The sequence below is a fragment of the Otolemur garnettii genome, unplaced genomic scaffold (genome assembly GCF_000181295.1).
Source record: "Otolemur garnettii isolate 467f Iridium unplaced genomic scaffold, OtoGar3 scaffold00011, whole genome shotgun sequence".
Lineage (NCBI taxonomy): Eukaryota > Metazoa > Chordata > Mammalia > Primates > Galagidae > Otolemur > Otolemur garnettii.
This window is the reverse complement of record NW_003852406.1, coordinates 11,509,606-11,532,577: the sequence shown is the minus strand read 5'-3', so window position 1 is coordinate 11,532,577 and position 22,972 is coordinate 11,509,606. Positions and strand designations below refer to the sequence as shown.

At 44.9% G+C, this 22,972-nt stretch overlaps 2 protein-coding genes across 3 annotated transcripts in view; one reads left to right on the top strand and one right to left on the bottom strand.

The window, feature by feature from the left end:
- MYO1E (myosin IE) overlaps window positions 1-4,602 on the top strand; it is a 229,500-nt gene extending 224,898 nt beyond the window's left edge. For both annotated transcript variants that reach the window (XM_003784390.3, XM_023509954.1), the window contains exon 28: window positions 3,405-4,602. In XM_003784390.3, the coding sequence (XP_003784438.1) occupies window positions 3,405-3,481 (77 nt within the window). In that variant the 3' untranslated portion in view covers window positions 3,482-4,602. The remainder of the gene's footprint in view (window positions 1-3,404) is intronic.
- A 6,391-nt stretch (window positions 4,603-10,993) lies between these two features.
- Window positions 10,994-22,972, bottom strand: part of CCNB2 (cyclin B2) — a 23,241-nt gene continuing 11,262 nt past the window's right edge. Inside the window, exons 4-9 of the mRNA XM_003784389.1 lie at window positions 19,754-19,924; window positions 19,491-19,649; window positions 17,470-17,706; window positions 16,365-16,505; window positions 12,299-12,409; window positions 10,994-11,269 (exon numbers count right to left, since the gene is read on the bottom strand). Coding sequence (XP_003784437.1) covers window positions 11,159-11,269; window positions 12,299-12,409; window positions 16,365-16,505; window positions 17,470-17,706; window positions 19,491-19,649; window positions 19,754-19,924 — 930 coding nt within the window. The 3' untranslated portion in view covers window positions 10,994-11,158. The remainder of the gene's footprint in view (window positions 11,270-12,298; window positions 12,410-16,364; window positions 16,506-17,469; window positions 17,707-19,490; window positions 19,650-19,753; window positions 19,925-22,972) is intronic.

Genomic DNA, 22,972 nt, shown 5'->3' with positions numbered 1-22,972 from the left:
AAAAAAAAAAAAAGAAAGAAAGTTACTAACAGTGTACATGCATTGTATCTGATGAGCAGTCACACGCACTAGGAAGAGACATAAGCAAATCCACCTCTGTTCAGGTCAAGCTTTACTACCAAATGAGTTCAAGAAAACTTTCATTTTCAGAACGTTTTGGACTTTGTCATTGTACTAAGAATGTGGGCTGTGAAGTATGTGGTTAATCACTGCTCTAATAGTGTTTTGGGGAAGAAAGTCAGCTGTAGTTATCAGAATTCTTAAATCCTCATGTCAAAATAATTACTTTGGATATATTCTTTTTTTGGGGGGGGGTTATAACTTTATTTGATGTGTCTGATAATTACCAGTTAGTTGTTATCCACGTTGACTGTCTGTAGATTTTTTTAAAGTGGTAACAGGTCCATAGGAAACCAAAGCATACAGCTTGTTTGGTGAATCTTCATTCATTACGTTTTCTGGACAATCACATATGGATACAGTCTGGGACATTCCCTATGCCTTTGGCCCAGACAGCTTTGTTGAGCCTGGTATCAGTGGGCACAGCTGGAGTGCCCGTCTCTCTCACGGCAAATTTCCGGATCTCTTTGAGTGCCCAGGGCACGCTCTTGAAGCCCACTCCATGGATGCACTTGTGAATATTGATGGTGTATTCTCGAGTCACCACCTCACTGATGGCAGATCAGCCCTTCTTCTTGCCACCGTTCCTTGCGGGCGCCATTCTGCCAAGCCCAGGTTGGAAAGACCCCAAGATATATTTTAAATAGATACATGTTTAAATGTATAAAATGAAACACAAAAGTTGTAGTAGTAGGAGAGTTTTCTTTTTAAATAATATCATTCCGGAAAGGTATTTCTAAAAATGATACAAAACCAGAAAGCCGTAAAATAATAGGTCCATTGATTCAACTACGTAAATGTTAAAACATCATCAACAGAGTGATAAAAATGAGGAGGAGTATTTGCAAGTCATATGATCAAGTCATTAAAATGTCAAGAACTAATTAACAAGAAAAAGGCTAAAACACAATTTTAAAAATAGGTAGTGGCTCACACCTGGAATCCTAGCACTCTGGGAGGCTGAAACAGGTGGATTGCCTGAGCTCAGGAGTTCAAGACCAACCCAAGCAAAGTGAGACCCTGTCTCTACTAGAAAAAAAAAAAAAAATAGAAAAACTAGCTGGACATTGTGACAGGCACCTGTAGTCCCAGCTACTCAGGAGGCTGAGACCAGAGTATCACTCCAGCCCCAGAGTTTGAGGTTGCTGTGAGCTATAACACCATGGCACTAAATCCCAGAGTGACTGAGACTGCCTCAAAAATAGATCAATTAAATAAATAAATAAATGCAAATTATATGAACAATGGAGTATATGCAGTAATAGACAAGAATATGGAAGCTCTTTACACACTGATACGAAATGATCTTTAATATAATTTGCTAAGGTTTTTTTTTTTTTTTGCAGTTTTCGGCTGGGGCTGGGTTTGAACCCACCACCTCTGGTATATGGGGCCAGCGCCCTACTCCTCTGAGCCATAGGCACCGCCCATTTGCTAAGGTTTTTAAAAGTGCAGGACAGGCCAGGGGCAGTGGCTCATTCCTGTTATCCTAGCACTCTGAGGGGCTGAGGTGGGAAGACTGCTTGAGCTCAGAAGTTCGAGACCAGCCTGAGCAATAGCAAGACCCTGTCTCTACTGAAAAATAGAAAAATTATGGCTCACTGCTTGTAGCTCAGTGGCTAGGGTGCCAGCCACGTACACTGGAGCTGGCAGGTTCGAATCCAGCCCAGGCCAACTACAACCAAAAAATAGCCAGGCATTGTGGCCTGTAGTCCTAGCTGCTTGGGAGGCTGAGGCAAGAGAATTGCTTATGCCCAAGAGTTGGAGGTTGCAGTGAGCTGTGATGCCACGGCACTCTACCAAGGGCAACATAGTGAGACTCTATCTCAAAAAAGAAAAAATAAATAGCCAGGTATTGTGGGGGGGGGCTGAGGCAGGAGGATCACTGGTACTCAAGAATTTGAGATTATTGTAAACTAAGCTGACACCATGGTACTCTGGACTGTCTCTAAGTAAATAAATAAATATTAAATAAATATGTGTGTTTATAATCGTCCAGGAAAGGATCTGAAAAAAAATATATAGCAAGAACAGTAGAACCTCCATAGTTGACCACCCCCTACATTGGCCACCTACTTAAGTTGACCTAATTTCCGTAGATGGGACATGCACCACCTATTGCACAGCAGGCCTAGATCCTCCTGTTGACCACCTTCGTCTGTCGATCAGTTTGTTACAGTCCCTTGGGTGGTCAGCTTGCAGAGGTTCCTGGTGAAGGCATGAAGATGGGAAGCAGATTATAAAGGGGTATTGTGGGTTCTATCTAAGAAGCAGATTCTGAGATGGAGATCAGAGTGTGAAAGGTAACTGTGGGGAAGAAAGGAGACAGGGCAGGATTAGGGAGCCATCAGGCCACCAGGCGACCTGATAGTTTTTCAGGCCAGCAGTCCCTGCACCGGGCTGGCTCGGCTGGGCTGCTCGGCTGGGCTGTTGGTCAGTCATGTCCTGAGGCTGCCCAGAGAGAAGCTCTGGCCTTAGCTCAGCAGCTGTGTGGATCCTAAAGGGGCTAGCAGGCTCGGCGCCTGTGGCTCAAGTGGCTAAGGCGCCAGCCACGTACACCTAAAGTGACGGGTTCAAATCCAGCCAGGGCCCGCCAAACACAATGATGGCTGCAACCAAAAAATAGCCAGGCGTTGTGGCGGGTGCCTGTGGTCTCAGCTACTTGGGAGGCGGAGGCAGGAGACTCGCTTGAGCCCAGGCGTTGGAGGTTGCTGTGAGCTGCAATGCCACAGCACTCTACCCAGGGGGACAGCTTGAGGCTCTGTCTCAAAAAAAAGGGGGGGGGGGCTAGCAGCTGGAGGGACTGTCCTCACATCTTGGCTACAAGTTCTTTTTTGACGTGGGATTTGAGTGCTGCATCCTTTATAACAAACTTTTTCATTTCACTTCAAATAAAACAAAGAAGGCAATGCCCATAGCTCAGTGGGTAGGGTGCCAGCCACATACACCAGGCCTGATGGGTTTTGAACCCAGCCCAGGCCAGCTAAACAACATTGGCAACTGCAACAAAAAAATAGCCAGGCATTGTGCCGTGCGACTGTAGGGAGGCTGAGACAAGAGAATCACGTAAGCCCAAGAGTTTGAGGTTGCTGTGAGCTATGATGCCACAGCACTCTCTACTGAGGGCAACAAAGTGACACTCTGTCTCAAAAAAATAATAATAATAAAATAAAATAAAAATAAAACAAAGAAAGGAAAACAATGTGGTTGGAGCCTAATCGCTTGAGGAGCATTTGGCTGAGGCAGAACAGACTCACCTTGACTTTCACCATCTCTCTCCACAGATCCGTCTGGCTGGTGGACGGGTCGACTACGAGGCAAACAGGGCCTGTTCCCCAACAACTACGTGACCAAGATCTGAGGCACCCAGAGACTGATGCATGGGGTGGAGGAGCTCCAGGCGCAGACAGGGGAGGGACCATTTGGGGGCTCCCCTTCCTATCCACAGTGAGCAATTGCTTCTCCAAAGCTTGGAGCTATTCTGGCACCTTCCCCGTGGAGGACATGCTAAAGTCTGGGTTGGGGACTGGGCTTGTGTAGCCCAGGAGCGCCCACTGACCACGTGCTCCAGGGCTGGTGGGTTCAAACCCAACCCGGGCCTGCTTAAAAAAAAAAATAGTCTGCGTTGGGGACAGAGAGTGTCGCTCCATAAATGATACTCAAAGGTAGCCTATTCATAGTAACCCAGGAGGGCAAAACAACCACCAAGATTTATTTATTGTATTTAAACCTGGTGAGAGGACAAGCGAGGTCTGCCCAGACCTTGTTGGCTTCTATCAAAACAGTCCCCTGCCTGCTCACCAGTCCCGGGAAACGGCTGGAGGCGGCCGCTGACAAGTGCCTTTAGTTGAAGAGCACATTTCTTTTGTCCCTTTTGTCCATGCCTGACACACATTCCTCTTGGCCACCTTCCCTCAGGGAGGACCCTCCCTCTGCAGGCTGGGCTCAGCGTGAGTGGCACGTCCCGTGCAGATGCCAACCCGGGCTGGCCCGCTGAGCCTGCGGCAGAGGGGCACTGGTTTACACTTCGCCCGGACCACAGGGCCGCTGAGCAGGACAGGGACCGGGGTTGGGCTGTTGGCCTTGCTTTCTCTGGGTCTTCAATTGGAATGTGGCTGGCCCATGTTGGTTTTGTGTTTAAATGCTGTACTTATTCCAAGAAGGATCTCTTTTCTTCAAGCTGTACATTTATAAAAACAGATCATATACTGTATATACAAAAATTTCAAGATGGTAGAAACATGTATGAATGTACTGAGTAGTATCCCACTGTACTCGTCCATAAGGTAGGTTTTATTACAAAACTCACACCAGGTACTTACAAGTGTGCCCTGCTCCTTTCCAACTACAGAAACAGTGTCACTGCTTTCTGGCTCAGTCCCTGCAGACCCTTCTCAACCTTCTCCCTATAGGTCATTTTCCTCTGATCCGCCTGCACACCCTCCCCCACCTCTCAGATAAATAAAGGAATCAGTGAACCACCTTGTTCTTTCATGACCTTTGTTAGGGGTTGAATCGTGTGCCCCCAAAAGACGTTACAGTCCCAGTCCCTCAGAATATCACCTTATGTGGAAATACAGTCTTTATAAGAGGTAAGAAAACTAAAAAGGAGTTAGCTTTGATAAAAGGACATTTGGACACAGAGACCAACCGACACACAGAGGGTGGAAAGGGAAGAAGGAGGCAGGCTGCCCTGTGTGGTTGTCGCCTATAATCCTAGCACTTTGGGAGGATTAAGGGGGAAGGATCCCTTGGGACCAGGAGTTCAGGACTAGCCTGAGAATCCAGGGAAAACCCATCTCTACCCCCCAAAACAGAAGGAGGCAGAAGATTGCCAGAGCACATCCTCCCCCACAGCCCTCACAAGGAACTGACCCTGCTGGGCCCTTGATCCCAGACTTCCAGCCTCTAGAACTGTTAGACACTAAATTTCTGTTGTTTGAGCCACCCAGGTTGTGGTTCTGTTACCGCAGCCCTAGCAAACGAACACAGGTTTATTGGAAAGCTGGAAACAGTGTGATGTGTGTCATTAAAGGAATGGTTCTAGGAGGACACTGACATCTCTCTACCGCTCCTTCCAGTTGCCATGACCAGTCTTAAGCTGCTGGGAAGTTAGCGTCTGACCAACATACAGCTTTGTGTCATTTCAGGATCCTCATGTCCACAGGAAAAAAATTATCCAGGGAGGAGGATGAGTGTGCTCCCACTTAATGGGCACAGTTTTAGGGTGTATGACACCTCTTGGGGGCGGGACACAATTATAAGAGGGACTCTACCTAACAAGTGCAAACATTGTAACCTATTTCTTCGTGCCTTCAAATTAACCTGAAATATAAAAAATTATCAAGGGTTATATACAAGGAGAAAAATATATCTGGATTTGGAACAAAGAGAAACTAATTCAAACTTTATTCCATAACAATAACATAATGCTGCAGGCGTCCTCAAACTTTGGCCCAGAGGCTACATGCAGCCTGCCTAGGACATTTATCCAGCCCGCTGGGTGTTTTTGCCGTCACTGCCTGTCCTGCTTAGCAACCGACTCGTCCCAGGGCCCGCAGTCCGGCCCTCCAAGGGTCTGAGGGACAGTGAACTGGCTCCCTGTTTAAAATGTTTGAGGACCCCTAGCTTAAAGGATCTTTCAGTTCCATTTTGTGAGAGTTAGGAGAGAGGGGAAGAAATAATGTGATGAATTGGGGAAAGGCGATCCTAGTGACCCTACCTAACAGTCTCTCAGCGTTTTACAAATTACTCTCATGTTCATGGGCACAAAGTGGGAGGAGGGAAGATAGGATAAGACTTGGGAAGAAGCATGGGTGCCCAGCAGCTGCCAAAACACAGGCTGCTGATGCCCAGGTCGGGAACCTCCAGACCAGTCCCACCTGGTTCTGATAAGCCCCTAGATGGCTAGGACAAGGCTTTTGCATTTTCTCCAGATGGGCATTTTTTTGTTGTTTTGTTTTGAGATAGAGTCTCACTTGGTCACCCTTGGTAGAGTGCTGTGGCATCACAGCTCATAGCAACCTCAAACTCTTGGGTTCAAGTGATCCTCTTGTCTCAGCCTCCCACGTAGTTGGGACTACAGGCACTCACCACAACCCTGGCTATTTTTTAGAGACAGGGTCTTGCTCTTGCTCAGGCTGGTCTCAAATCTGTGAGCTCAGGCAATCCACCCACCTCGGCCTCCCAAGTGCTAGGATTATAGGCATGAACCACCACGCCCGGCACAGATTGGCATTTTAAACATGTATATAACTGGGAACCCTCAGGCTCCTGGTGACAAAACAGGAACTGATTTAAACACCCCCACCAGTAGCACTAAGAACTCTCCTCCATGGAAACCACTGACGGCCCCTTCGTCACCTGCTTCCATGTGCTAGCCAAACAGTGGTGAATAGGTGAGGAATTCATGTTCATAGGTGACAAAGGCTTAGATCCCCAATAGAGATGCTGAAATTCTGGAGCTAGTCATTAAAAAGAAAAGTTTGGAGAAATAGTAGTTTATTCTTAAACTGAGTTCTATACATTTTGAAATTTAATATGAGGACTACAAGAAAAATCTAGGATGGATAAATAGCATCTCCCTTTTTTCCCCAATTAAAAAGTCTTTGCAAAAATGCCCTTTTCCCTTTAGCATCTTCAAGTCACTAACCTAGGTTTCCTCTGGTGTCTGGACCCAGCCAGACCTGGACTCCTGTTCACTGTCCAGTTGAACAGACATTAGTTCAAGAGTTACCTACCATCCTGTTTGAAATAAGAGGCGTTCATATGCACACACAACTTGTCGCAATATCAAATGCAGTATCAAGATGCACAGGTCCCTTCATCCAAAAGTTAGCAATGAGCAGGCCTGCCCATGAGTCTTAGGGGAGATGAGCTCACACTTTAGCTGTAGAGCAACACCCAGCTATTTTTTTGTTGTTGTCATTGTTGTTCAGTAGGCCCAGGTGGGGTTCAAACCCGCCATCCCTGGTGTATGTGGCCAGCACCCTAGCTGCTGAGTTACAGGTGCCAAGCCTACCTATCAGAAATTAAAATGGTTTTGTTTTTTTTTTTTTGAGACAGTTGCACTTTGTTGCCTCTGGTAGAGCGCTATGGCATCACAGCTTACAGCAACCTCAGACTCTTAGGCTTAAGGGATCCTCTTGCATCAGCCTCCGAAATAGCTAGGACTACAGGTGCTCCCCACAACACCTGGCTATTTTTAGAGACAGGGTCTCACTCTAGCTCAGGCGAGCTGCCCGCCTCAGCCTCCCAAAGTGCTGGGATTACAGGCGTGAGTCACTGCACCCATCTAAAAAACATTTTTAAAACATTAAAATACATAAACATTCAACTAGCTGCCAGAGTAATGCCATCATTACATGTCCTGTGGCCTCTGGAATATTCTACCATATAATACTGAGAGAGTGAAAGTAGGAAACAACATCCTTAGTATTATGAAAATAGTTTTGACCTCCTGACGTCTTCCAGAGCTCCCAGGCCACACTATGAAGGCCATCGGGCACGGTAAGTGCTGCTGGATGGGACACAGCAGAGAGCAACTGTGAAGCAGGACTGAAATCATGAACAGAGAGGCAGAGTGAAGCCTTCCATGTGCATTTGATCCCCCTCCAGGAGGATTCTGGCCCATCCTGATCAAACCTAACAGGCCACCGTCACCAAGCCGAGCCCCCAAAAGGGGGAAAGAGGATGAACAGCGCAGTTTCTGTTTAAAAGGGCATGCCCCGGAAACTGCACACACCCAAGCCAGAACGCAATCACGTGGACCCAACTCAAGGAGGCCTGGAGGGGAGGGGTTGTCTCTGCAGAAAGCTAAGCAGTTTGCCCACAACGCCAGGCTAGAGGGCTGCTCCCAGCTGGAGCGGTTCACAGGAATAAACAGGAGACAAGACAGATTAGCATCCGTGACTTAGTCTGCACTGGCTACCACACAGCCAGCTTATACACAGCCCGAATTCTTTCCCTTCCCACTCCCAGACCTCGCCTGAGTGGTACTAGTCAAAGCAAGTCTGGCCCTGCCTCCAGTTGCTACCACTTCCTGCATAGGTGGTGTTCCAGTTGATATTTCACTGACTGTAGGGCTGGACTCCAGTTTCCAAGACAGTCAGGACCAGAGTGGGCACAGTGCATCTTGGGTGGAAAGCTTCACCCTATCTCTGGTGGCTCGAATCTGCTCAAAGGAGCAGCGAGCCCTTCTGCAGTGCTGTCCCTTCTCCCCCATTGCTGGGCCCCTCCCAAGGACGCTCCAGCTGCACTTCATCCTGAACTAACCTTCTATTGCTCATCTTGATGCCCTTCCTCTGCTGTGCTTTCTCTTCCCCCTCGGAGCTCCCTTCTAACACAACGCTGTGTCTCCTTCTGGTTCACTACCTTGCCCACTATCACACAGTTCCTGTGGGGAGCCATCACTGGAATCTGATCTGACTCCAAGGCTCATGCTTTTAAACAGTCTCTTAATTCAATAGATATTTACAAATTTGAAAGTCTAAGCATCAGCCTTTAAACTTCCAATATCTTAAAAAAAAATCTAAAAACAAAATTGGACTGATTCTTGATATCAGGAAAATTTTAAAAAATTTTTTTTGGAGACAGTGTCCATAGCACAGGCTAGAGTGCTATGGTGTCACAGGTCGCAGCAACCTCAGACTCCTGGGCTCAAGCAACCCTCTTACCTCAGCCTCCTGAGAAGCTGAGGCTACAGGTGTCTACCACAACGCCTGGCTAGTTCTTCACTTTTTAGTAGAGACAGGGTCTTGCTCTTGCTCAAGCTGGTTTCAAACCCCTGACCTCAAGCAATCCACCCATCTTAGCTTCCCAGAGAGCTAGGATTACAGGAATGAGCCACTGCGCCCAGCCAAAAAATGGTAAGAAATTTTTTAAAAAAGGAATAAAGGCTCGGCTCCGTGGCTCAAGTGGCTAAGGCACCAGCCACATACACCTAACGTGGCGGGTTCGAATCCAGCCTGGACCTGCCAAACAACAATGATGGCTGCAACCAAAAAATAGCCGGGCGTTGTGGGGGGCACCTGTGGTCCCAGCTACTTGGGAGGTAGAGGCAGGAGACTCACTTGAGCCCAGGAGTTGGAGGTTGCTGTGAGCTGTGAAGCCACAGCACTCTACCCAGGGGGATAGCTTGAGGCTCTGTCTCAAAAAAAAAAAAAAAGAAAAGAAAAAGAAATAAAAAACTCATAAATCGAACAGTTAAAAACTTGTAAGGTCCTCTTTAATGGGCAAGAGTTGCATCCACCATCTCTCTGAATCCCCAGAGTCCATCTCTTTCCAAGACCATCAACTCTCTTAAAAAACAGCTGCTAATGTTCAAGTGTTTCTTTTATAGTAGATACTGTGCTAAGTGCTTGACATACTGTATTTAATACAACAATCCCATGAGGTAGATACTTATTCCCATTTTACAGGTACAGAAACTGAGGTGTTGAGGCCACACAACTGCAAACTAAGTAGAATCAAACCCAAGCAACCCACCTTCAGAGTTTGTGCTTGTCTATACGGTGGTTACATCATCTTCTAATTTCAGTGTTTTTATGATGTTACGGTTTCTATTTTTACTATTTATTTCACATTTACAACACTTTAGTTTGGAGTGCCTGTTGTGGCATGCAAGGAATCATCTGAAAGGCCTTGTTTTACAGCATTCTAGAGGGATTTCCTGAATCAGAACATTTAACATTTAACTACATACGTCAGAGGAAGCTATCTGTGTCCTTGGGATATACCTACAAAGTACATGCTTTCTCGGAGAGAGCAGAGCTCAAGCATCCCTGGGAGATCACTGCTTGTCAGGGCCAGGGGGCCCCTTAAGGGTCTCACTTCCCTACCACCCAAATTGCGACCTAAGTGGGTCTGGAGCTGCCATGGGAACAAGCTTTACTAACTCAACAAGGGATATTTATAAACTCTATGCTGGGATTTCAACAAATAAAAATAACTCAATTCCTCTAAATGCTGAAAATTTAAAGATCTACTGATTTACTAGTCAGGCAGTCCTGGCCTATCCAGGAAAGGAGTGAAAATTCAGCCCTAAATGCAGCCAGTTTTTCCTCCCCAGGGGCATTTGTGTCAAGCACACCTGAACCATCGGCCAGGCACTAGATTTCCCTGGGAGCAGAAGGCAGCACATTCTAGGCTGGGGGAAAACTGAGTTAAGTGAGTAGAGCCATTATAAATTGTCCAAGAATTTGCAATTTTCCCAAATATATTTGACTGACTCCTTTCTCTAAAAACAAAGTAACATCTTGTTGGACTAAAATTTGGGACGTTTTTGCTATAAGAGACTGTTTATGGTTTTTGTTTAAGTTAGTGGTTGGAGAATGAAGATGTAATTCCTTCTAGAAAACAATGTTCAATGTGATTAAATGCCCATCAAAAAAACAAAAATAAAACCATTTAGCCCATAATGTAGGAAAACTTAACACTCCAAGTTTGAACTTTAATAGCAGGTCACATGTCTGTTCTCTTTCCCCAGCCGTGGCCCCCGAGCACTGCTCTTCCTGGTCTCAGCCATGCTCTGAGACACCTGTCAGAGGTGACTCTGGGGGTCACTGCCCTCAGGAGCCAAGTGCTCCTATGTAGGGATTGGCAGTGGAATAGGTTTTAGAAAGGAAATTGTCGTGGTTATCTTCTCATTTTAAATTTTCATAATGAATTAGTCTATTCATAATATACTCAAGAAGTTTGCAAATGGGTTTAGTGTTCACTGAAGCCAAAATCTAGTTTTTGCCATCTGAGAAAATGATAGAAAGGTCTTTCCCAAAGCTGTAAGGGTAACAATACTGCTAATAGCTCAAGAAGAAATTAGTCAAAGCAAGCCTCCCTTGAATTTTTTCAGAATATACAAATAAATAACATGGGATACCTTAAGAAAAATCAATAGCTTTATTTTTTCCTCAATATACATTTAGAAAATTGGTCTGAGAAGAGGTTTCATGAAATAGACCAGCGGGTTATGTACAAAGTCAAGAGTTCCAGTAAGAAAAAACTGCATGAATGAAGCACTCAGCCCTGAGGGCCATGCAGCCTAGGCCCTTCCCACCAGAACAGCGGCAAGGTCTTTGATGACTTTAGAGTTCAGTTGAGGGATCGTGCTGATCTTCAGGAGTTTGCTGCTTGCATACTTGTTTTTGACAGCCTGCAGATTAAACACACGTCAAGATCCCCACCTTATACCTCGCTCAGTCTAATTCACAAGTATGGGAGGACCAGAGCCAGACATGAAGCACCCTCATCCCGGGGCAGAGAAAGCTCTGGGCTCATACTGTGTGCCTCACCACTTCCTTCCATCCCAGGAATGAATAAACCCAGCTGGGAGCACAGGTGATGTGGGAACAAATGATTTCAAGGTCCAAGGAGTAGGCTTTCCTCTCATAAGCTACCAGAGAGATGGGAGCTGTGTCTATGACACCTAAGCGCCACCAGGACATGATAGGTTCCCTGGGGCTGGCAGCGACTGGCAATAAAACTGAGTGGCCACTAATGTTCAGCAAATCCCAGACTTGGGGCTGAAGATGCATCCCACTTGCACAGAGCAAACCATGTTGTGAGGACACTTGAAACTCTTCTGCGGTCAAACACCTGGCTCTTTGTCCTCCTCAAACCCTCAGTGTCACATAAGCACAACACAGCACTAAGTTTCCTCTGGCTCCTCACAGGTGGGCCACACAGAGACCGGGCCTCTGATGCCTCCTGCCCAGGCTTCTCCCCCTCTTCCTTTGTCATGCTTGCTAAGCAGGTGTGTGTCAATTACTGCTCCCAAAAGCCCTGAATACCACCACCTGAAAGCTCAAGACTCCCATCTACCACTGGAGGAGGGCCCTGTTCTCCCCACTCACACGCCAACCAGCCTCCTCTGCTTGCTGAGTGCCCTGCTGGGAAGCTGCCATAAACATGGGGTAAATAAATAGTACACAGATCACCTGACTGGCTGTCCAGGAAGTAGGCCTGGACACACTTAGCCTATCAACCTTGTTTTAGACAGTTGGCTTTCAGAGTTTAACAGTACACTCCATCCCCCATTAGACCAGAAAAGGACAAAGAAATTGGTGCAAAAACAAACTCTGACTCACATATGCCAATAATGTATTTACAGAAAAGTGCAAACACACACACATACTACACCCAAAGTCCACAGTCTGATGGGTTAAGAAACAACAGTACTTACGGTGAACTTGGTTAAGTTTTCATTGACTTTCACCACGTTTTTGGCCATGTGCTGCATGACTTCCAGTACTTCGTTCTCTGTGTAACCCGTGTAATACTGCTGCTTTAAGTTCTGAAACACAAGGCACAGACAAGACAGATATCACTGAGGGGCAAGAGAAAGCCTCCATTCTTTTTTTTAAGAGAGAGAATAGTCTTACTCTATTGCCTGATTTAGAATAGAGTGATGGAGTGGCATCGTCAGAGTTCACTGCAACCTTTAACTCTTGGCCCAGGTGCTCAAGTGATCCTTTAGCCTCCTAAGTAGCTGAGACTACAGGTGTACACTACCTCACCCAACTAATTTCTTTCTTTTTTTTTTTTTTTGGTAAAGATGAGTCTGGCTATGTTGCTCAGGCTGGTCTCAAGCTCCTGGCTCAAACAATCCTCTTGAGTTGGCCTCTCAGAGTTCACTAGAATTACAGAAGCAAGTCACGGCCCCCAGCTGCCTTTGCCTCTTGAGAACAGTACATCTTACACATGCTGACATCACTTATGTAACAGCTGGAAAAGAATATTCTTACCTTCTGGAAATTCAATCACAGCCCTAACCACTACCACAGTACCAGCAAAGCTAAAGCATGCAGTAAATGCAGGATGATTCTGGCCCTGAGACAGAGCTAAATTAAGACACTGTGAGGCTCTTTGCTAAATCATAGTGCCAATGGTCCCATATTATTTTTTAAAGAGATTGCACAGGTATGAGCACTTCAAATAACAAAGCTTTCATACCTAACTCTACCACCACACTGCAAAGGATGAAAAATGGCACAGAATTAAAACAGAACTAAACAAACGGAACATCCTAGGGCTCTAGGAGGCTAAGGCAGGTGGACTGCTTGAGCTCAGGAGTTCAAGACTAGTTTCCCTATTTTTAGGGAATGTGGCAGCACCTGTAGCCCCAGCTACTCAGGAGGCTGAGGCAGGAGAATCCCTTGAGCCCAGAAGTTTGAGATTGTTTGAGCTATGATGATGTCACTGCAGCCTACTTAGGGTGATAGAGCAAGATGCTTGTCTCCACAAAAATAAATAAACAAACAAATAAGTGCCCCATTTACAGTGTTAGGCACATCTCACGCCATCAAAGCCCTGTCCAACAACAGCTGATATGAGCTCAAGAGACCAGACATTCCCACTGCCAGTCAGGGACAGTGGTTCAGAATGAAGAAAAAACTATGCTGCTGGCAATAATCTACCAAACCAGAACTAAGACTACCCAGGATTCTCTTGTTGGGCCTAGTAGAGTTAAGCACCAGAGAACAGAGAGAACCCAGGGAAGCCACCACACACAGGTGGTGTCTCCCAAAGCAAAAGTCAAGCACGGGGACAGCTGTCAATTGATAATAAGACCACCATGTATGAAGACGCATAAACCGACTTTATTTCAAAGTTCTGTGATAAAATTCTAAAAGCTAAAGTACATTTCTTTCACATGCATAGCAAAATGAATCACAGTGTAATCTCAGTCTAAAAATAATTTCAAGGAAAGAAAGAGTGGGCAGATATAAACACTGAACTAATGCACAACTACCAGCATTCTGAAATCATTTTCAAGAAAACTGTTTTTTTAGTCCAATGAAGCACGTTTAAGAGCAAATTAACTAAAATCAGTCACTGGTACCACACACAAATGACATTTCTGCCTCAAACGTTTTTTTTTTTTTGGAGACAGAGTCTCACTCTGTCACCCTGGGTAGAATGCCGTGGCGTCAGCCTAGCTCATAGCAACCTCAGACTCCTGGGTTCAAGCAATCCTCCTACCTCAGCCTCCCACGTAGCTGGTACAAGCTACCACACTGGTTAATTTTTTAAGTTTCACTCTTGGTCAGACTGGTCTCAAACTCCTGAGCTCAAGTGATCTTCCCGCCTCAGCCTCCCACAGTGCTAGGATTACCGTTGTGAGCCACTGTACTTGGCAATCATTCTTTTTCTCTTGAGATAGTCTCACTATGTCGCCCCCGGTAGAGTACTCTGGCATCACAGCTCACAGCAACCTCCAACTCTTATGCTTAAACGATTCTCTTGCCTCAGCCTCCCAAGTAGCTGGGACTATAGGCGCCCACCACAATGCCCAGCTATTTTGTTGTTGTTGTTGTTATCATTGTTGTTTAGCTGGTTCAGGCTGGGTTCAAACCTGCTAGCCTCGGTGTATGTGGCTGGCAACCATAACCACTGTGCTATAGGTGCCAAGCCCATCATTATTGTTTTTAACGCTCAAATTTAGTCAGCCAGAGCCCTTTCAAACCAGTTCCTACATCCTTTTGATGGGACCCCATTGACCTTTGAGAATCTGCTTGTTATCTGGCACTGAAATCCGCTATTTCGCTAAGGAGCCCCACCCCTGAGGAGTTGGTAGTGGTATTTAGGATCCAAGACATAGGAGCTAGGTATGCTGCTTACGCTGCTGGGATGCCTTTGTTTCTAAACTCTTGTGCTATGAATTTATTGTTACTTCCCAAACAGACTTAGCATTACAGGGATTTTACTTTATTTCTTTTTTTCTACTTCCTAGGTGAGAAGCAACCTTTTGTCTTAAATCTTGACTATTTTATCTCTTTCTTCTTATAATGGAAATTTTAGTCCTTAATAACATGAATATATTTGCCTTAGTACAATGTATAAAAAATAGTTTCAAAATTATAAAAACATTACTGTTAACAATAAACCAATACACATACTAAGTAAACTTTAGCTTACCACTTGGGGTGTTTTGTTTTATTTTACTTCCCACTAAAGATGCATAGGCAGAATACTATGCTCAAGTTATAGCATCTGAATTAATTCTTTCCTATGTTCAGTGACCAATGGATATATAATTCTATTGTTTATTTCTACTTAATTCCATTTTGGAGTTTGCATAAAACATTATATTGTTCAAGTCAAAAATGTTACATGGTATTACATACAAGTCAATAAAAAGTTATAATCAGAAGTCCTCCCATCCTCAACCTCTGTTCCCACAGAACTCCACAGTATCCTTTTCTTTTTTTTTTTTGAGACAGAGCCTCAAGCTGTCCCCCTGGGTAGAGTGCAGTGGCATCATAGCTCACAGCAACCTCCAACTCCTGGGCTCAAGCGAGTCTCCTGCCTCAGCCTCCCGAGTAGCTGGGACCACAGGCGCCCACCACAACGCCCAGCTATTTTTTGGTTGCAGCTGTTATTGTTGTTTGGTGGGCCCAGGCTGGATTTGAACCCACCACCTTGGGTGTACACAGCTGGCGCCTTAGCCACATGAGCCACAGTATCCTTTTCTATAAGTTTCTGCTTTATTTCTCCTCCATTTAAAAATCAGCAAATACATAAAGACCTATACACACTCTTTCTTACATAAAACGTTAACTACTGAATACCTCTGTGTAGGGGAATGACTCCACCATGCTGCCCACGTGACTGTATCTGTACTCACAGAGGTTCTGTCCTGGCAAAATGCTTTGGAACAGTGGAGAATGGCAGGCTTGGAAGCAGCTGCCTCCTAATCACCTTCTTATTGCCCCTGGGAGGTGGTACAAGACAGTTTCTTCTCCCCCCCGCCCGGGTTCTGATGAAGTTTTCTGTTCTGCTGTGGGGTACAGCGCAGGTTCTAGACAATAGTGTACACAGGAACTAGACTGCAGACAACTAGCTCCTTTTGTTTCTGGGTCATTCTTTTCGGTATGTAACACAAGGACCCAGGGAGCTGGCATCTCTGGCTGCTCAGATGAATCTAGGATGGCTCGTTCTATTTTCACCAGCTACATCAGTTGGGCCTTGGCCTTGCTTTGTGTGCTTGACCACTTAACAAAGTATCCAAGAAATCATGCCTGTCAGTTTTTAGTGACCTACCTCATTCTTTACAACTCAAAAATATATTGTGCACCTTGGTAAAGTCAGTTCACCCCTATTTACATTATTCTAAGCAGCTTTCTTTTAGACTTCTGGACTTTTAACATGTAATATTTCAAGGATAATATTGTGAAAATGATAACGAGTTTCATATCATGAAGGCCTAAAATATAGCCTATTAATTTCCTCTGAAATTGTACACTCACCCATTTTCCTTGGCCCAGAACCTTCTGAGACAAGCAGGAAGCAGCTGCTGCTACCTTAGAAGGGTGATAATGTACCATGTCGTAGTCAACGATAGTTAGCTCCATCAGATACTTGGCCAAAGTATGCTGTTCCACATCAACCTATGAAAGAATAGCCAGGGACAATAAGAATCACAACTCTTTTTGCTATCATGCAAAATTCTGGGTAGGGCTAAAATTCCTTTAACTCACCCTTCTCAAGAACTACCCTATGGGCTCAGTGACTATAGTACAGTGGTTACAGTACCAGCCACATACACTAAGGGTGGCAGGTTTGAACCCAGCCCAGGCCAGCTAAACAACTGCAACCAAAAAACAACAGCTGGGCGTTGTGGCAGGTGCCTGCAGTCACAGCTACTTGGGAGGCTAAGGCAAGAGAATCACTTAAGCCCAGGAGTTGGAGGTTGCTATGAACTATGATGCCACAGCACTCTACAAAGGGCAACATGAAATTGTGTCTCAAAAAAAAAGAACTACCAGGCAGCTCCTGTGGCTCAAAGGGGTAGGGCACTGGCCCCATATGCTGGAGGTGGTGGGTTCAAACCCAGCCCCGGCCAAAAACTACAAAAAAAAAAAAAAAAAAAAGAACTACCCTACGCACACTGTGTTAAAAACTCAGAACCCAAGCACTGTTATCTTAAGAACCAATGAGGTGGGCAGCACCTGTGGCTCAGTGAGTAGGGCACTGGCCCCATATACTGAGGGTGGCAGGTTCAAACCCAGCCCTGGACAAACTGCAACAAAAAATAGCCAGGCATTGTGGCAGGCACCTATGATCCCAGCTACTCAGGAGGCTGAGGCAAAAAATCACCTAAGCCCAGGAGTTGGAGGTTGCTGTGAGCTGTGACATCACAGCACTCTACTAAGGGCGACAAGTGAGACTCCTGTCTCTAAAAAAAGAACAGAAAAAAATATATATAAAATAAAAAAAGAATGGATGAGATGAGCATTAAGACTTAACCAAAAGGATGCTTCCTATCAATTCATAAGCTTTCCTTTAATCAGATCAAGTTTTCTGGGATGAGACATCAAGCAAGAACCCTCTAAGAGAGTTACAAGTACTCACCTCCCCAGCTTTTGATGCGCGCCTTAAAAAGTGCAGTGGCAAGGGTCGACCCAACTCAAATTTCAGTTCTTTCAGAATTAGAGTTTCCATTTCTCGGATTTGGGAACTGGTATAAGCATTGTCTGTGATGTAAACAAAGTCTTCAATATTTGGAGAAAACATCTCCTCATACTTGGAAGCCAAGAGCAGAGCAGTAATCCCAACCAGCTGAAGCTTTTTACGCGAAACTGGCTGAACCTAATTGAAAACAAATGTGTCAAAAGTCACACCTAACAAGCGAATGGAGGCTCTGGGTGGGAGAAGGGTAAAAGGAACCAAGTCCTAAAGAAGTGCATGTAATCTCCACTCATGGCCCTGAGTCTCAAGGGCATAGGAGAGCAGCATGTTCACTGTCGGTTCCATCACTGATCATGGCAACTAATCTAAAATTGACTACTAACTATGTGCCAGGCATGGTGCTCAGAGTCTAACACACTGTATCTCATCCAATCCTCACAAAAAATCCTAGGAAGTCCATATTTTTATCCTTAACTACAATAGGTGGCCTGAGAAGACATCTGGACGCTGGCCCAACATCACTGCGTGGCTGGCAGGGAAGAGTCCGAGGCTGGAGACCAAGCTGCTCCCCCATCACCGTGACTCCAGTATTGGTGGCAGCATGACCTGGCACTCACTAGGGCATGAATGGAGAAGAAGCCAAACAAAAAAGCAAGAATTGGGCCGGGCACAGTGGCTCATGCCTGTAATCCTAGCACTCTGGGAGGCCAAGGAGGGTGGACTGCCTGAGCTCACTGGTGTGAGACCAGCCTGATCAAGAGCAAGACCTTGTCTCCAAAAAAAAAAGTCAGGTGCTGTGGCAGGCACTTATAGTCTCAGTTCCTTGGGGGGCTGAGGCAAAGAGAATCAGTTCAGCCCAAGAGTTGGAGGTTCTGTTAGCTGTGAGGCCACAGCACTCTAACAAGAGCAACAAAATGAGACACGGTCTCAAAAAAAAAAAAAAGCAAGATTCTAGTGGATGGAAAGAAACATTCCCTTAATCCTCACCAAAAGTCTTATTCAGCTTAAAAATCTCCCACCAGTGCTTCACAGTCCAGGGAGAATCTCAGTTTAGGGTAAAAGTATTTCCCTTAATTTCCTTTTATTCTCCCCAAAATGGAACTTCGCTTTTCTTGCTTCAAATTTTATTATTGAAAATTTTCCCTAAAATACCATTGTTCTTTCCTGCCCAAAGAGGAATGCGTACTGAAGACCACAGAAGCTAGAATCACTGAGGATTTTGCCGTATCTCGGTGCCACTATTATAAGCATACTTACTACTATGTTGTTTGGGCAGAATCTCTACTTGACCTAAACCCATGTCATGAATGTTGACTTTTAGTGACTAAATCCTTATCTGCAGGGCTACCATTTGGTGTCTCTTCCCACAGGTCAGTGTTTATCCGTTACCAGTCGATAAACATACTGAAGATCACTTTTGCCTCTTAGCTTATTTTATCACATTCCTCTTTATACCCTAAATTCTCAACTCACTCCACACGCATTCCCCCAATCCTTTTAGAAAACAGTTCTACCTCCTTCCTCTTCTATGATGGTTCAGCACCACAGCTGGCTGGAAACTATGAGGTTCTCTAGCCAAACTCCTCATTTTTCAGGTGAGGAAACTTAGCACCAAAAATACCAAACTTCAGAAATTGCACAAGTAGGGCTGGAAAACCAGCATCCAAAGGCATCAAGGCTTCAAACTGACGTTCAGCCCACCTGACGGAATACTGGCTCTGATGTATGATGGTGTCATGCATTATGTCCCTCCAAGCACATTTTAAAGACTGAGTATATAGAACCACCTGGTGTTGGTTAGTATCACCTAATGCTTAAGCCACCTGGACGACGGCCCTTCATAGTAGCTGCAGTTCTTTGGCTTCTCACAAATTGGCTTTTGGTCCTGTCTTCGGAGGTACCCCCAAAGCAGAAATGCTACATTCAGTGAATCACTGACATGAAGTCCTGGAAGCCACACTTACCTGTAAAAATCGATCCATAATGGCAACACACATGTACAGAGTCTCCTGCAGAAGCCTGAACTTGGAGTGGACTTGTACTAGCCAGTCCACCAGGATGGCACGCATACGTCCATTTATATCTCTTCCATCTAAGAAATGTGGGTTTATCGACTGCAAAACCTGTTGGTGGAATTAAGAGTTTAAAAAAGCTGACCTCATTTCTTTCTCAGCCTTGTGGTAAATTCCACATTGCTTGTACAGCCAAAATGCAAAGGCCTACCCACCTCAAGCTGCCTGAGATACTGGTAAATATCCTTAACGTAGTCACTGCAGAGCTGAGGGTTCTCCCAATCCTCGCTGTCAATATCCTCAATTTTACAGAGCAAGGCATCAGAAAAGGCTTGGCAGAGGTTTTCTTCCTTCATGGAGACATCCTCGGGTGTGGAAGAAGGACGCTACACCAGCAAATTAAAGCACAAGCATTACTCTCTTAGGAGCAGCCTTACCCACAAATACACATGGAGCAACACATCTTAAGTATCAGTAAATATCAGTATCATATGTACTTTTGAAATGTGTTAAAGCCAAATCAAATAAATTTCACAGTAAGAGGTGAATAATTCAAGATATAATAGATGAAGTTCTTAGAAACTTGCGTTAAACTCTTCAGCTTCACTCACAGTGAAAACCCAGGTCCTCCCAGGGGCCTACGGACTCTGGTAACCATGCCCTGGCCCGTCCCCGTCCCTTGCCACCCATCTCCCGCTTCTCTCCTTTTGGTTTGCTTCACTCCAGTCACTGTGGGCAGGCCCCTGTACCCACATGGATAATTCCCTGACCTGTCTTCAAGTGTTGCTTAAATGTTACCTTCTCAGTGAGGTCTATCTTGACTCCTATTTAAAATCATCACCTGCCTGCAATCCTTCTTCCCCATCCCAACATGTTTTTCTTCCTCATAGAACCTATAGCTTCCCAATATTCTATAGTTTTTTTAATGTTTACTATTGTCTATCTACCTCTGCTAGAATGTAAGCTTTATAAGCTTCCATTTCTTTCTTTTTTTTTCTTTTGAAACAGAGTCTCACTACATCACCCTTGGTAGAGTGCTATGGCATCACAGCTCACAGAAACCTCAAACTCTTGAGCTTAAACAATTTTCTTGCCTCAGCCTCCCAACCAGCTGGGACTACAGGTGCCCGCCACAACACCCAGTTATTTTTTTGTTGCTGTTGTAGTTGTCATTGTTGTTTTTAGCAGGCCCCAGCCAAGTTCGAACCCACCAACCCCGGTGTATGTGGCCGGCACCCTAACCACTGACCTATAGGTGCTGAGCTCCATTTCGTTATTTTAATTGGTTTTTTCCACTAAACCAATACACATCAAACACCTGCATAACCCCCAACTAGTAGTAGGTGCCCAATAAATCAAAGAAACTTGACCACTTGGGGTCAAAAGTACTGGAGCTCATCATTCAGTTTGGCTGTAGCCTCTTCTACAAGAATAATGTTTTCCTCTCTCCAACGAATTTACTCTAAATTGAAAATTGGCAACCAAAAAGCAGAAAAGCACATTCCAGTCTATGAGTAAAATAGGACCAGCAAGAAAAGACTTAGCACAGATACAATGCAGTATTTTATTTTTCTATGCTGAGTGGGTGATTATTTATAAAAACCACACAAATAAAAAAGATTTAGAATAAAACAAGTATCTAGTAATGAAGTATAAATAAATCATTGGTTTTAGAAAAAGTATTTCTCAAAGTGAAACCTGACAGGATGCTAGTCTATACAAATATATATTAAGGTAATAAAATATGAACAGAGAAGGTTTTATGATAAAATAATTTTAATTTACATTGAAATGCCATGATTCTAACTTCCAGGCTTAGAAGCAAATACAACAACAACAGCCAAAGAACAGCAGTTCAAACCATGCCCTCCCCTCTTAAATCAAATGTCTTAAACTGAAGGAGGGCCAGGTGAACAAGGGCATGTGAACATGCATGCGATTTATTCAAGAATTAGAGAACCACAAGAGGCTAGAACGAATGTCAAGAGGTCTGTGGGGTGCCAGTGAGGTAAGACCTTCAGGAAGATGAAGAGACAAAGAAAAGCAAGTGCCAAGTTCTGGGGGAAGCACAGAAAATTAAGGCAATTCTGGGAACTGCAAGTAGATTTGGGGATGGCAGGAGGATAGCACGGAAGGTATAAGAAGTTGGGCTGAAGGGTGGTGCCTGTGGCTCAGAAGGGTAGGGCGCTGGCCCCCTATGCTGGAGGTGGCAGGTTCAAACCCAATCCTGGCCAAAAAAAAAAAGAAGTTGGGCTGGAAAGTAAAGCAAGAGCCTTGGTAAGGAGTTGAGATTTTTATCCTCAGGTAAAGTCAAACCATTGAAGGAATTTAGGAGGCGTGACTGGAATCAGAGCTGCTTTTTAATAAGCACACGTAAGGTTAGCTTTTCCCAAAGAAGAGCATTATCACCCTCCATAGAAAAGAGACTCAGTACCACAAGTCTGGATTAAGAAGTTAGAGAAAACCATCATGTTCTTCACGCGTTCTCTGCTCTCCCAGGGATTTGAAATGTTTATCTGTGTCCTATTCAGAACTGCACTTGCTAGGGCCTTTAAATTTAGAAGTACCAATCTATGGCCCTACCACCCTGAACACACCCAATGTCGTCTAATTTAGAAGTACCTGAACGGCCCTCTTTTTGAACTTGAAGATAACTTAATTACCATAAGACCCACTCTAAATTCCTACTCATCTGGTCAGGGAGTTCCCAAGTCCAAAGGGCCAACTGTGCAATCCTCTGTCCACTGCCTGCTGCATGTAAAATTTAAAAACTTTCATCAGCTAGTTAACTATAATAAACTTTTTTTTTTTGGAGATAGAGTCTCACCACTTTTTCGGCCTTGGGAGAGTGTCATGGCATCATATCTTATAGCAACCTCAAAGTCTTGGGCTCAAGCAGTTCTCTTGCTTCAGCCACCCAAGTAGCTGGGACTATAGGCGCCTGCCACAACATACGGCTATCTTTAGACATGAGGTCTTGCTCTGGCTTAGGCTGGTCAGACACAACAAAAAAGTCAGATGAGAAACAAAGAATAGTAACAATGAACTGACTTTTTTTTCTTTTCTTTTGTTTGTCTGTTTTTGCAGTTGTCATTGTTGTTTAGCAGGCCCAGGCCAGGTTCAAACTGGCCTGCCTTGTATATAGGGCCAGCACCCTACCCACTGAGCTATGGGTGGCACCCTTTTTCTGTTTGAGACAGAGTCCTGTTCTGTCACCCCAGGTAGAGTACAGTGGCATCATTATAGCTCACTGAAGCCTCAAACTCCTGGGTTCAAGTGATCCTCCTGCCTCAGCCTCCTGAGTTAGGACTACTGGTGCACACCACAATGCCCAGGTAATTTTTGTGGTAATATTTTTTTTTTTTTTTTTGAGACAGAGCCTCAAGTTTTCACCCTGGGTAGAGTGCCATGGCATCACAGCTCACAGCAACCTC